Below are 14,084 nucleotides of genomic sequence, written 5' to 3' on the forward strand. Positions count from 1 at the left end.
AGAAGTGCCATCTTTCAGGTGAGAGGTTAAGCCAAGACCCTGCCTGCCCTCTCACATGGATGTAAAAGATCCCACGGCACTATTTTGAAGAAGAGCAGTGGAGATATCCACGCGCATGGCCAATATTTTTCCCTCACTCACGCCACTAAAAACAGACGATCTGGAAACTGTCAGATTACCATTTGTGGGAGCTGCGCACATATTGACTGCCGGATTTCCTACGTTAACTGTGACTGCAGCTGTCCCTCGTTTAGCATTCCCATTGTGCTGAACAAAATTCATTTTCATTTTCCCATAAGAAAACATATATTGATAGTGTGATATTTTTGTTTAAAGTTCATTGGCTGCCCTAAATCTAACTGGCTCAAAAATACTCTTTTGAATTACATTTCCTATAAATTACTACTTTTTCTATTTCTCTTGCTCCCTCTCACTTGCCGCCGCTCCAATCATCGCCCTCCTCCCATAGCGAGAGCTTGGGAGAGGGGCGGCGAGCGAGATGGCGAGCTGAAGCAATGAGAGCGTCAGGAGAGGAAAGTGGTGAGATGAGGGTCAAGGGAAGGAGATGATGAGGGGGTTGGAAGAGGGAAGGGATTGAGAGAAGGAAGCAGCGAGGGGGAGGGAGCAAGGGGGTTGTCGAGGAAAGCAGCGAGCGGGAGGGAGCGAGGGGGTTGGGATAGGGAAGTAGTGAGGGGATTGGGAGAGGGGAGCTGTGAGGGGGTTGGAAGAGGGGAGCAGCGAGGGTGTTGAGAGAGAAGCAGCGAGGGGGTTGTGAGAGAGAAGCAGCGAGGGGATTGGGAGAGGGAAGCAGCGAGGGGGAGGGAGTGAGGGGGTTGGAAGAGGGAAGCAGCGAGGGGAAGGAAGCGAGGGGAGCACCGAGGGGGTTGGGAGAGGAAAGCAGTGAGGGGGAGGGAGTGAGGGGGTTGAGAGAGGGAAGCAGCAAGGGGGAGGGAGCGAGGGGGAGGGAGCGCGGGGAGCAGCGAGAGGATGGGGACAGGGAAGCAGTGAGGGGGTTGGGGTTGGGAGCAGCAAGGGGGTTGGGAGAGGAAAGCAGCGAGGGGGAGGGAGCGCGGGGAGCAGCGAGGGGGTTGGGAGAGGGAAGCAGCGAGGGGGTTGGTAGAGGGAAGCAGCGAGGGGGTTGGGAGAGGGAAGCAGCGAGGGGGTTGGGAGAGGGAAGCAGAGAGGGGGTTGGGAGGGGGAGGGAGCGAGGGGGTTGGGAGAGGGAAGCAGCGAGGGGGTTGGGAGAGGGAAGCAGCGAGGGGGTTGGGAGAGGGAAGCAGTGAGGGGGTTGGGAGAGGGAAGCAGCGAGGGGGTTGGGAGAGGGAAGCAGCGAGGGGGTTGGGAGAGGGAAGCAGCGGGGGGAAGGGAGCGAGGGGAGCAGCGAGGGGGTTGGGAGAGGGAAGCAGCGAGGGGGTTGGGAGAGGGAAGCAGCGATGGGGTTGGGAGAGGGAAGCAGCGAGGGGGTTGGGAGAGGGAAGCAGCGAGGGGGTTGGGAGAGAGAAGCAGCGAGCGGGTTGGGAGAGGGAAGCAGTGAGGGGGTTGGGAGAGGGAAGCAGCGAGGGGGTTGGGAGAGGGAAGCAGCGAGGGGGTTGGGAGAGGGAAGCAGCGAGGGGGTTGGGAGAAGGAAGCAGCGATGGGGTTGGGAGAGGGAAGCAGCGAGGGGGTTGGGAGAGGGAAGCAGCGAGGGGGTTGGGAGAGGGAAGGAGCGAGGGGGTTGGGAGAGGGAAGCAGCGAGGGGGTTGGGAGAGGGAAGCAGCGAGGGGGTTGGGAGAGGGAAGCAGCGAGGGGGTTGGGAGAGGGAAGCAGCGAGGGGGTTGGGAGAGGGAAGCAGCGAGGGGGTTGGGAGAAGGAAGCAGCGAGGGGGAGAGAGCGTGGGAGCAGCAAGGGGGTTGGGAGAGGGAAGCAGTGAGGGGGTTGGGAGAGGGAAGCAGCGAGGAGGTTGGGAGAGGGAAGCAGTGAGGGGGTTGGGAGAGGGAAGCAGCGAGGGGGAGACAACGTGGGGAGCAGCAAGGGTGTTGGGAGAGGGAAGCAGCGAGGGGGTTGGGAGAGGGAAGCAGCGAGGGGGTTGGGAGAGGGAAGCAGCGAGGGGGTTGGGAGAGGGAAGCAGCGAGGGGGTTGGGAGAGGGAAGCAGCGAGTGGGTTGGGAGAGGGAAGCAGCGAGTGGGTTGGGAGAGGGAAGCAGCGAGGGGGTTGGGAGAGGGAAGCAGCGAGGGGGTTGGGAGAGGGAAGCAGCGAGGGGGTTGGGAGAGGGAAGCAGCGAGGGGGTTGGGAGAGGGAAGCAGCGAGGGGGTTGGGAGAGGGAAGCAGCGAGGGGGTTGGGAGAAGGAAGCAGCGATGGGGTTGGGAGAGGGAAGCAGCGAGGGGGTTGGGAGAGGGAAGCAGCGAGGGGGTTGGGAGAGGGAAGGAGCGAGGGGGTTGGGAGAGGGAAGCAGCGAGGGGGTTGGGAGAGGGAAGCAGCGAGGGGGTTGGGAGAGGGAAGCAGCGAGGGGGTTGGGAGAGGGAAGCAGCGAGGGGGTTGGCAGAGGGAAGCAGCGAGGGGGTTGGGAGAAGGAAGCAGCGAGGGGGAGAGAGCGTGGGGAGCAGCAAGGGGGTTGGGAGAGGGAAGCAGTGAGGGGGTTGGGAGAGGGAAGCAGCGAGGAGGTTGGGAGAGGGAAGCAGTGAGGGGGTTGGGAGAGGGAAGCAGCGAGGGGGAGACAACGTGGGGAGCAGCAAGGGTGTTGGGAGAGGGAAGCAGCGAGGGGGTTGGGAGAGGGAAGCAGCGAGGGGGTTGGGAGAGGGAAGCAGCGAGGGGGTTGGGAGAGGGAAGCAGAAAGGGGGTTGGGAGAGGGAAGCAGTGAGTGGGTTGGGAGAGGGAAGCAGCGAGGGGGTTGGGAGAGGGAAGCAGCGAGGGGGTTGGGAGAGGGAAGCAGCGAGGGGGTTGGGAGAGGGAAGCAGCGAGGGGGTTGGGAGAGGGAAGCAGCGAGGGGGTTGGGAGAGGGAAGCAGCGAGGGGGTTGGGAGAGGGAAGCAGCGAGGGGGTTGGGAGAGGGAAGCAGCGAGGGGGTTGGGAGGGGAAGCAGCGAGGGGAGGGAGCGAGGGGGTTGGGAGAGGGAAGCAGCGAGCGGGTTGGGAGAGGGAAGCAGCGAGGGGGTTGGGAGAGGGAAGCTGAGAGGGGGTTGGGAGAGGGAAGCAGTGAGGGGGAGGGAGCGAGGGGGTTGGGAGAGGGAAGCAGTGAGGGGGAGGGAGAGGGAAGCAGCGAGGGGGTTGGGAGAGGGAAGCAGCGAGGGGGTTGGGAGAGCGAAGCAGCGAGGGGGTTGGGAGAGGGAAGCAGCGAGGGGGTTGGGAGAGGGAAGCAGCGAGGGGGTTGGGAGAGGGAAGCAGCGAGGGGGTTGGGAGCGAGGGGGTTGGAAGAGGGAAGCAGTGAGGGGGAGGGAGCGCGGAGAGCAACGAGGGGGTTGGGAGAGGGAAGCAGCGAGGGGGTTGTTGTGTTGGGTGCCTGGATCCGTGGAACACATACAGGTCACCAACACTTGAAATAGTGCAACACTATTTTATTGAATCATTAACTGTTGTAACAGACTCTGACTGTGGGTTAACACGATACTAGCTTTAACTAAAGACCTTTGCCTTGTCCTAACCAGTCAGTGCACTCAGCACATGGTGTGAATGGCTGTGCTGCAGGCTGTGAGCTCTGTCCTCCTAGCTAGGTGCAGCTCGAATGAGCGGGAACACTGATGCCCCCTGTCTTTATAGTGAGTGTACTCTAACTGGTGATTGGCTGCGGTGTTGTGTGTGTTGATTGGTCCCACTGTGTTCATCAGTGTGTGTCTGCACCATGATATACTGGTGTATATTATGACAGCCCACCCTTTTATAAAAGAATGTACCTGTGTGGCAATAAATAGTGTATGGTGAGAATGTCCCTGACTACGTGTGTGCGAAGTATTTATAGGACTACGTACATGAGAACTATGCTATTTACATGGGAAGGTGCCTGGTGCAGAAAAACAGTGTGTCACAAGAATAACGAGATCAACACTATATACAAACCATGTAAACGTTCAAACGGAAGAACAGAACAATTCAGAAAGTCCACAAGTCCACAAAGTTCACAAATTAAGTCTCTGAGGTGGGCGACGAATTCTGGTTGACCGCCTCAAGGGTGGGTCGGGAGCCGCCGGCTGAGGAGCGGGCTCGACTGCATCAGAGTGAGGAGGATGCAGAGTGACCGGAATCTCTGCATAGTCCAGGTCAGGGTCAACAGGAGGGTGAGGCGACAGTGGAGGATCACGTAGCGAGCGTGGAACGAGACGAAGGGCACGTCGATTGCGGCGTAGAATGGAGCCATCCGGTAGACGAACCAGGAACGAGCGGGGAGCCACCTGTCGAAGGACCACAGCGGTTGCAGACCAGCCACCATCCGGAAGATGGATGCGGACGTTGTCATCTGGAGCCAGAGCAGGGAGATCAGCTGCACGGGAGTCATGAGCCGCCTTGTGCTGTGCACGAGACAGCTGCATCCGGCGAAGGACCGGAACGTGGTTGAGGTCTGGGACATGAATGGACGGCACCGTCGTCCTCAGGGTATGACCCATGAGTAACTGGGCTGGCGACAGGCCAGTGGACAGTGGGGCCGAGCGATAGGCCAGCAGGGCGAGGTAGAAATCGGACCCAGCATCGGCAGCCTTGCAGAGGAGCCGTTTGACTATGTGGACGCCCTTCTCCGCTTTACCGTTGGATTGGGGGTACAGGGGTCTGGATGTCACACGTGCAAAATTGTACCGCCTGGAAAAGTTGGACCATTCCTGGCTGGAGAAGCAGGGGCCATTGTCCGACATAACCGTGAGTGGGATGCCGTGTCGAGCAAAGGTGTCCTTACAGGCACGGATGATTGCAGACGATGTGATGTTGCGCAACCGTATCACCTCCGGGTAATTTGAAAAGTAGTCCACAATCAGGACATTGTCTCTACCCAGCGCATGGAACAGGTCGATGCCCACCTTGGTCCAAGGTGACGTGACCAACTCATGGGGCTGCAGGGTCTCACGTGGTTGGGCCGGCTGGAAGCGCTGACAAGTGGGGCAGTTGAGCACTGTGTTGGCTATGTCATCATTAATGCCGGGCCAGTACACTGCCTCTCAGGCCCGTCGGCGGCACTTTTCCACGCCAAGATGACCTTCGTATAGCTGTTCCAGGACGAGCTGGCGCATGCTATGCGGGATGACAATGCGGTCCAGTTTCAGAAGAACCCCGTCTACTACCGCCAGATCATCGCTGACGTTATAGAACTGAGAGCATTGGCCCTTGAGCCAACGTCTGTTAGGTGGCGCATGACACGCTATAGCAAAGGGTCAGCCGCCGTCTTGCGGCGAATTTGGATGAGGCGTTCATCCGTGGCAGGTAGATTGGAGGCCACGAAGGCCACATGGGCGTCAACCTTGCAGACGAATCCCGCTGGGTCTCACGGAGTGTTGACTGCCCTGGAGAGAGCATCGGCAATGATTAGGTCTTTGCCTAGGGTGTATACCAGCTGGAAGTCGTATCGCCGGGACTTGAGAAGAATACGCTGGAGGCGAGGCGTCATGTGGTTCAAGTCTTTCTGTATTATATTGACCAGCGGGCGATGGTCGGTCTCGACGGTGAATTGAGGAAGCCGTACACATAATCGTGAAATTTAACCACACCGGTCAGAAGGCCCAGGCACTCCTTTTCGATCTGCGCGTAGCACTGTTCCGTGGGAGTCATGGCGCGTGACGCATATGCAACGGGGGCCCATGGTGAGGCCTCATCACGTTGCAGGAGCACTGCCCCAATGCCGGATTGGCTGGCATCGGTCAAAATTTTGGTCTCTTTTGCTGGATCAAAGAAAGCTAAGACTGGGGCCGTGGTGAGTTTGGTTTTGAGTTCTCTCCATTCGCACTCGTGGGCAGGGAGCCATTGGAAGTCTGTCGTCTTCCTAACCAAGTTCCCGAGAGCCGTGGTATGAGAGGCAAGGTTAGGGATGAACTTCCCTAAAAAGTTGACCATGCCCAGAAATCGGAGGACCGCCTTCTTGTCCTCTGGCGTTTTCATGGCTGTGATAGCAGCCACCTTGTCCGCATCCGGCCACACACCCTACTGGGAGATGTGGTCCCCGAGGAACTTGAGTTCCGTCTGACCAAAAGAGCATTTGGCCCTGTTGAGGTGTAGGCCCTGCTCACGTATGCATTTGAACACGCGTTGGAGGTGACTGACGTGCTCCTGCGGGGTGGTGGACCAAATGATTATGTCGTCGACATAGACGCGAACACTTTCAATGCCTTCCATCATTTGTTCCATGATCCTATGGAATACCTCTGATGCAGATATGATCCCAAACGGCATCCTGTTGTAACAATATCTGCCAAAGGGGGTATTGAATGTATACAGTTTCCTGGATTTGTCGAGCTGGATTTGCCAGAATCCTTTTGAGGCGTCGAGTTTGGTGAAGAGCTGGCGTGAGCCATCTCGCATGTGATCTCTTCGCGCTTGGGAATTGGATAATGCTCCCTCATGATATTGCAATTTAGATCCTTGGGATCAATGCAAATTCTCAATTCGCCGGAAGGCTTTTTCACACATACCATGGAACTGACTCAGTCGGTTGGTTCCGTGACTCTGGAGATCACTCCTTGGTCCTGGATGTCCTGCAGCTGCTGCTTGAGGCGGTCCTTAAGGGGTGCTGGGACCCTGTGAGGTGCGTGCACCACAGGCGTGGCATTCTGTTTCAATAAGATCTTGTAGGAGCGTGCCCATGCCTTCGAAGACGTGGTGGTGCTGCTTGATGATGGCGTCGAGTTGCGCCCTGAAGTCAGTGTCCTGAAAGGCAGACATGTCATCAGGAGAGAGAGAGTGAACTCTATGAACTAGGTTCAACAGCTTGCATGCCTGCGCGCCAAGCAGGGAGACTTTCGAGGAGCCCACGATTTCAAAAGGAAGGATGGCTTTGCGTGACCTGTGCGTCACTTCAAGTTGGCACGAGCCGCTAGCAGCAATGACATTGCCATTGTAATCCAATAGCTGGCAGGCTGATGGAAGGATGGCTGGCTTTACACGAAGGCTTTGGAAGTCAGACCGTGCAATGAGATTGGCGGATGCACCAGTGTCCAGGCGGAATCGTATTTGGGACCGGTTGACCGTCAGGGTGGCACACCACTCATCGCCTGGATCGATGCTGTATACCGACAGCGGCTGGTGTCTTTGCTTCGGGGACAGCCTGTTTTTCGTTACGGCATCGACTCGAAAAGGCGCCTTCGGGTCCTCGGTGTCACTGCTGTGTGGGAGGTCCACATCGGACTCGATGACTGTGGGTTGAATTGCCCGAGGCTGGCTGAAGTGATATGAATTGGCAGGCTGAGCTGCTCGACAGCAGGCAGCATAGTGGCCAAGTCTGCCACACCTTGGGCATTGTCGAGATTTGGCAGGGCATTGCCGTTTTAAATGGGCGGAGCCACAGTTACCGCACATCGTGGCGTCAGCACGTTCGCTGCGCCACCGCACGTGCACGATGCGGTCGTGCGTGGTGCGCGCCTGCGCATTACGTTCTTCGACGTTGCCGTCCCCTCGTTTGGTGCGCACAAGCACCGGACAGAGTCCGCGAAAAGCTCGCGAAATGGCGCCCTCATCTAGGCTGAGGCCCTGGAGTTGCTCAATCGCTTGGACCCATTCCGCCTCGTGGGGATCTTGCCGCGCCGTTTCAGCCGCTTGGATGTGGGAATACCGACTCGTGGCGTTTTCGTGTAAGACACAGGTCTCAATGGCGGTCGCTAGGGTGAGCTGCTTTACTTTGAGGAGCTGCTGTCGTAGGGGGTCCGACTGAACCCCGAAAACAATCTGGTCGCGTATCATGGAGTTGGAGATGGGCCCGTAGCTGCAAGACTGCGCAAGGATGCGGAGGTGCGTGAGAAAGGATTGGAAAGGTTCATTCTTACCCTGCAAATGCTGTTAGAACACGTAGCGCTCAAAACGTTCATTCACCTCTACGCTGCAGTGAGTGCCAAACTTGAGGAAACTTTGTTTTATCTTCATCATCCGCAAAGGTGAGAGAATTGAAAATGTGGATGGCGTGGTCTCCGGCCGTGGAGAGGAGGAGAGCGATCTTCCTGGTATCCGAGACGTCCTCCCTGTCTGTGACCTCAAGGAAGAGCTGGAAGCGTTGTTTGAATATCTCCCAGTTGGCCACTAGGTTACCGGCGATGCGGAGCGGCGGGCTGATGTTGTCCATGTTACAGGATGACGGAATGCTGGCGGAAGGCAGATCACTTGCAGGTAGGTCTAAGAAGGGCTAATATCCCTCAACTCCTGGTATCATGTTGTGTTGGGTGCCTGGATCCGTGGAACACATACAGGTCACCAACTCTTGAAATAGTGCAACACTATTTTATTGAATCATTAACTGTTGTAACATATTCTGACTGTGGGTTAACACGATACTAGCTTTAACTAAAGACCTTCGCCTTGTCCTAACCAGTCGATGCACTCAGCACATGGTGAATGTCTGTGCTGCAGGCTGTGAGCTCTGTCCTCCTAGCTAGCTGCAGCTCGAATGAGCGGGAACTCTGATGCCCCCTGTCTTTATAGTGCGTGTGCTCTAACTGGTGATTGGCTGCGGTGTTGTGTGTGTTGATTGCTCCCACTGTGTGTCCATCAGTGTGTGTCTGCACCATGATATACTGGTGTATATTATGACAGGGGTTGGGTGAGGGAAGCAGATGAGGGTTTGGGAGAGCAGTTGTTGGGAGCAGAGAGCAAGTTTAGAAACCCCAGAGTGAATGTGCAGTTAGACCCTGGTTCTTGGAGCATGCACAGTAACTGCACTAAAACAGAAATTAGACTGTTAGAAGGTGGTTTAAACGGGGGGTACTTGTACACTTTAAAAGTAATTCATTGTCCGTAAATCAGTTTGCTATATAACTGCAGGTCTTCTTAACCTTGAATATCTGACAAATTGTTCATGTTGCTCCCTCCGAGGATGAAGCTCAGTCACTTCTAACTGTTATCACTTAATTTCTGTGCAATCATTGTGTTGAGACCAATAGCGTTGTTCCCTTGACAATTATACCGTTGAGGTTTCCTCTCTGCTTGCCTTTGCCAGATGACTTTGTGCTGCTGCTGTATGCATCGATACAGTGGAAAGTGTTTGAAGATGAGAACACCGCAGCAATTCGGATGATTGCAGGCGACAATGTTGAAATCAGCCGCTGCCTGGATACAGCGACTGTTAGTCAGTATATTCCTGTGGCTAACTTCCTTCACTGCAGGTACATTGATCCACCAAAACCTTTGATGCTCCTATCAGTCACCTCGGGTAAACTGGAAAATCAGGATGAGCAAAAGGCCAATGATTACCCATGGGAAAGTAGAATTTTCTGTGTAAGACTCAGATGAGCAGAAAAAATTTAATTGACAGAACCTATAAACATATATCTGACAAATCAAACTTCATGGAAGGAGCTACACAGCAATTTAGTAGGAGGCCAGACAATATCCCAGACTGGGCACAGTACAGGTCAGACACGACCCCCAAGTGGGCGCAGTACAGGACAGACACTGCCTAGGAACATGGTAATTCGGAGAAGAAGTAGGAATTCAACCCCTCAAGCCTGCTCCGCCATTCATTCAGATCATGGCTGATCTCTTCCTGGTCTCAAATCCACCTCTCTACCTGTTCCTCATATCCCTTTAACCCATTTTTACAATCAGAACTATATCTATCTCCTTCTTGAAACCATTCAATGACGCAGATTCCACCGCACTCTGGGGCAACGAGTTCTGCAAATTCACCACCCTCTGTGAGAAGTAGTTCGTCTTCATCTCAGTTTTAAATCAACCACCTCTCAACCTATATCTGTGGCCTCTCATTCGAGATTGCCCCACAGGAGAGAACATTTGGTCTATGTTTACTTTATCAATCCCTTTTAGTATTTTCTATACCTTGATCAGATCCCCTCTCATTCTTCTAAACTCCAGCGAGTATAAACCCAATCTGTTTAATCTCTCTCCATACGTCAACCCTTTCATCCCCGGAATCAATCTGGTGAACCTCCCCTGAACTGCCTCCAATGCCACCTCCCTCAGATAAGGAGACCAAAACTGAACACAATACTACAGATGTGGTCTCACCAATGCCTTAAGCAATTGCAACACTTCTCTACTTTTATACTCAAACCCTTTTGCAATAAACGCTAACATTCCATTTGCCTTTTTAATTTCATGCTGTACCTGCACACTGACTTCGTGCGATTCATGAACAAAGACACCCAGATCCCTCTGCCCAGGCTCATTTTGAATCTGCTTTCCATTTAGATAATAATTTGCCGTTCTAGTTTTTCAGCCAAAATGGATAACCTCACACTTATCCACATTAAACTCCATCAGCCAAATTTTGGCCCAATCTCCTACCCTATCTACATCCGTCTGTAAAATCTTTATCGCCTCTTCGCTGCCTGCTTTCCCACCTATTTTAGTATAATCAGCAAATTTTGCTTTGTTACACTTTGTCCCTGCTTGCAGATAATTTATATAGATTGTAAACAGTTGAGGTCCGAGGACTGACACATGTGGCACCCCACTAGTTACAGTTCGCCAGCCAGAGAAATACCCATTTATCTCAACGCTCTGCTTTCTGTCAGTCAGCCAATCCTCAATCCAATTTAGCACTCTACCCCCAATCCCCTGCGATCTCACCTTCTGGGTCAGTCTTTTATGCAGCATCTTGTCAAACGCCTTCTGGAATCTAGATCTACCACATCCCCAGGGTGCAAGCCATCAGGTCCCGGAGACATATCTGCCTTTAATCCTATTAGATTATTCAATACCGTCTCCATCGTGATGGTTATTGCACCAAGTTCCTCTCCACTACCTGTAGCTTTTGGAAATGTTTTATTATCTTCGACTTTATTATCTGTGAAAACAGGCAAAATATTGGTTCAGTGCCTCCGCCCTCTCTGTGTTCCCCATTATTACCTCACCAGTATTGTCCTCCAAAGGGCCAATATTTGCTTTCGCCATTCTCTTCCTGTTTATAAACTTATAGAAGCTTTTGGTATCAGTGTTTATGTTTTCTGCTATTGTACTTCTGAAGTTCATCTTAGCTCTTTTGATTTTATTTTTAGTAGCCTTTTGCTGAACCTTAAAGTTCTCCCAATCCTCCAGCTTACCACTAGCTTTTGCAGTATGTTATGCCCTAGGTTTTGCATGACTTCCTTGTTTAGCCATAGAATGTTTCTCTCCCTTTTACCATTCCTCTTCCTCTCAGGAATATACTTTAATTGAGAGGTTCTCCCTGAACATCGACCATTGTTCATCAACTGTCCTACCCTCAATTATTTGTGCCCCGTCTATTTGGGGCAAATCTTTCCTCAGGCCCGTATAATTATTTCTGCCCAACGCTAAAACTCTAGCATGGCACTCTGTTTTCTCTCGCTCAATCTGAGTTTGAAATTCTAGCATGCTGTGATCACTCCTTCAAAGAAGATCCTTAATGACACGCCTATTTATCAACCCTTCTTCGTTACGTAATACTAAATCTAAAATAGCTTACTCCCTGGTTAGCTCCATAACATATTGCTCTAAGAAACAATCCCTTATCCACTCTATGAAATCTCCCTTGAGGCTACCCTTGCCAATTTGATTAGTCCAGTCAATATGCACATTAAAATCACCCAAGGTTACCATTGTTCCCTTCTCACAAGCTCTTATTATTTTTGGGTTAATACTGTGCCCCACTTTGGAAGTATTGCTCGGGGGCCTGTAAATTGCTCCTAGTAAGAAGTTTTTTCCCTTGTTTTTTATTTCCACCCAGATCAATTCAACATTTTGTCCCTTGGTGCCAATATTATTTCTTAATACAGCCTTGATGTCATCTTTAACCAATAAAGCAACTCCACCTCCTGTTCCATCCGTCTCTCTTTTCGGAATACTGAGTATCCTTAGACATTCAACTCCCAGTCCTGGTCCTCCTGCAACCATGTTTCAGTAATCCCTACAAAATCATACCCATTTGTCTCTATTTGTGCCATCAGCTCATTGACCTTAATCCGAAAACTGCATGCATTTAGGTACAAGGTTTTAAAATATGTCCTTCCCCTCCGTAGTCTAGTTAGACTGGCCCTGCCCGCTCATCCTATTAATCTCTACCTTCTCCTCACATACTGACCTGCTGCTTTGGTTCCCATTAACCATTATATTTCTTGTAGTTTTACCCTTCCCTTCCCACCTCCATTTGCTAGTTTCAAGTCCTTGTGACCACACTATTTATCCTTTCTGCTAGAACCCTGGCCCCAGATCGGTTCAGGTGGAGACCGTCCCAATGGTACAGGTCCCTCCTGTCCCAATACTGATGCCAGTGCCCGATGAAATGGAACCCCTCTTTCCTGCACCACTCCTTTAGCCATGTGTTTACTTCCCTAATTTTCTCTTCCCTATGCCAATTCGCACATGGCTCAGGTAGTAATCCAGAGATTATGACACTTGAGGACCTATTCTTCAATTTAGACCCTACTACCTGATAATCCCAAACAGGTCCTCTTTCCTCGTCTTGCCTATGTTGTTTGTCCCAACATGGACCACAACAACTGGATCATTCCCCTCCCACTCCAATATTCTTTCAAGCTGGTCAGAGATGTCCTCACCCTGGCACCGGACAGGCAACATACCATGTGGGACTCTCGATCCTGTTTACAAAGTGCGCTATCAGTTCTCCTAATTATAGAATCCCCTACAACTACCACTTGTCTTTTACTCTGTTTCACTGCCGCTCTCCTTACGCTCTTTTACTCTGTGTTTCCCCTGTTCTCCTCGCACTCTTTCACCCTGTGTCTCTGCCATTCTCCTCACGCTCTTGTACTCTGTGTCTCTGCTGCTTTCCTCACACTCTTTTACCCTGTTTCACTGCTGCTCTCCTCACGCTCTTTTACCCTGCTTCTCTGCCGCTCTCATTATGCTCTTTTACCCTGTTTCTCTGCCACTCTCCTCACACTCTTTTACCCTGTTTCTCTGCCGCTCTCTTCACGCACTTTCACCCTGTTTCTCTGCCGCTCTCCTCACACTCTTTTACCCTGTGTCTCTGCCACTCTCCACACACTCTTTTACCCTGTGTCTCTGCCGCTCTCCTCACATTCTTTTACCCTGTTTCTCTGCCGCTCTCTTCACGCTCTTTCACCCTGTTTCTCTGCCACTCTCCTCACGCTCTTTTACCCTGTGTCTCTGCCGCTCTCCTCACGCTCTTTTACCCTGTTTCTCTGCCCCTCTCCTCACACACTTTTACCCTGTGTCTCTGCCGCTCTCCTCACACTCTTTTACCCTGTGTCTCTGCCGCTCTCTTCACGCTCTTTTACCATGTGTCTATGCCGCTCTCATCACACTCTTTTACCCTGTGTCTCTGGCGTTCTTCTCACGCTCTTTTACTCTGTGTCTCTGCCACTCTCCTCACGCTCTTTTACCCTGTGTCTCTGGCGTTATTCTCACGCCCTTTTACCCTGTTTCTCTGCCGCTCTCCTCACGCTCTTTTAACATGTGTCTCTGGCGTTATTCTCACACCCTTTTACCCTGTTTCTCTGCCACTCTCCTCACGCTCTTTTACCCTGTGTCTCTGCCACTCTCCTCACACTCTTTTACTCTTTGTCTCTGGCATTCTTCTCACGCTCTTTTACCCTGTGTCTCGGCCACTCTCCTCACACTCTTTTACTCTTTGTTTCTGGCATTCTTCTCACGCTCTTTTACCCTGTGTCTCGGCCACTCTCCTCACACTCTTTTACTCTTTGTCTCTGGCATTCTTCTCACGCTCTTTTACCCTGTGTCTCGGCCACTCTCCTCACACTCTTTCACTCTTTGTCTCTGGCATTCTTCTCACACTCTTTTACCCTGTGTCTCTGCCACTCTCCTCACGCTCTTTTACCCTGTGTCTCTGCCACTCTCCTCACGCTCTTTTACCCTGTTTCTCTGCCGCTGTCTTCACGCACTTTCACCCTGTTTCTCTGCCGCTCTCCTCACACTCTTTTACCCTGTGTCTCTGCCACTCTCCACACACTCTTTTACCCTGTGTCTCTGCCGCTCTCCTCACACTCTTTTACCCTGTTTCTCTGCCGC

General features: G+C 52.6%; 1 protein-coding gene across 1 annotated transcript in view; it reads left to right on the forward strand.

Annotated features, from left to right (window-relative positions):
* Window positions 1-14,084, forward strand: part of LOC140428896 (piezo-type mechanosensitive ion channel component 2-like) — a 319,011-nt gene that overhangs the window by 109,789 nt on the left and 195,138 nt on the right. Inside the window, exon 25 of the mRNA XM_072515544.1 lies at window positions 9,091-9,256. Coding sequence (XP_072371645.1) covers window positions 9,091-9,256 — 166 coding nt within the window. The remainder of the gene's footprint in view (window positions 1-9,090; window positions 9,257-14,084) is intronic.

This window comes from Scyliorhinus torazame, chromosome 8, assembly GCF_047496885.1.
Source record: "Scyliorhinus torazame isolate Kashiwa2021f chromosome 8, sScyTor2.1, whole genome shotgun sequence".
In the NCBI taxonomy this organism is placed as follows: domain Eukaryota; kingdom Metazoa; phylum Chordata; class Chondrichthyes; order Carcharhiniformes; family Scyliorhinidae; genus Scyliorhinus; species Scyliorhinus torazame.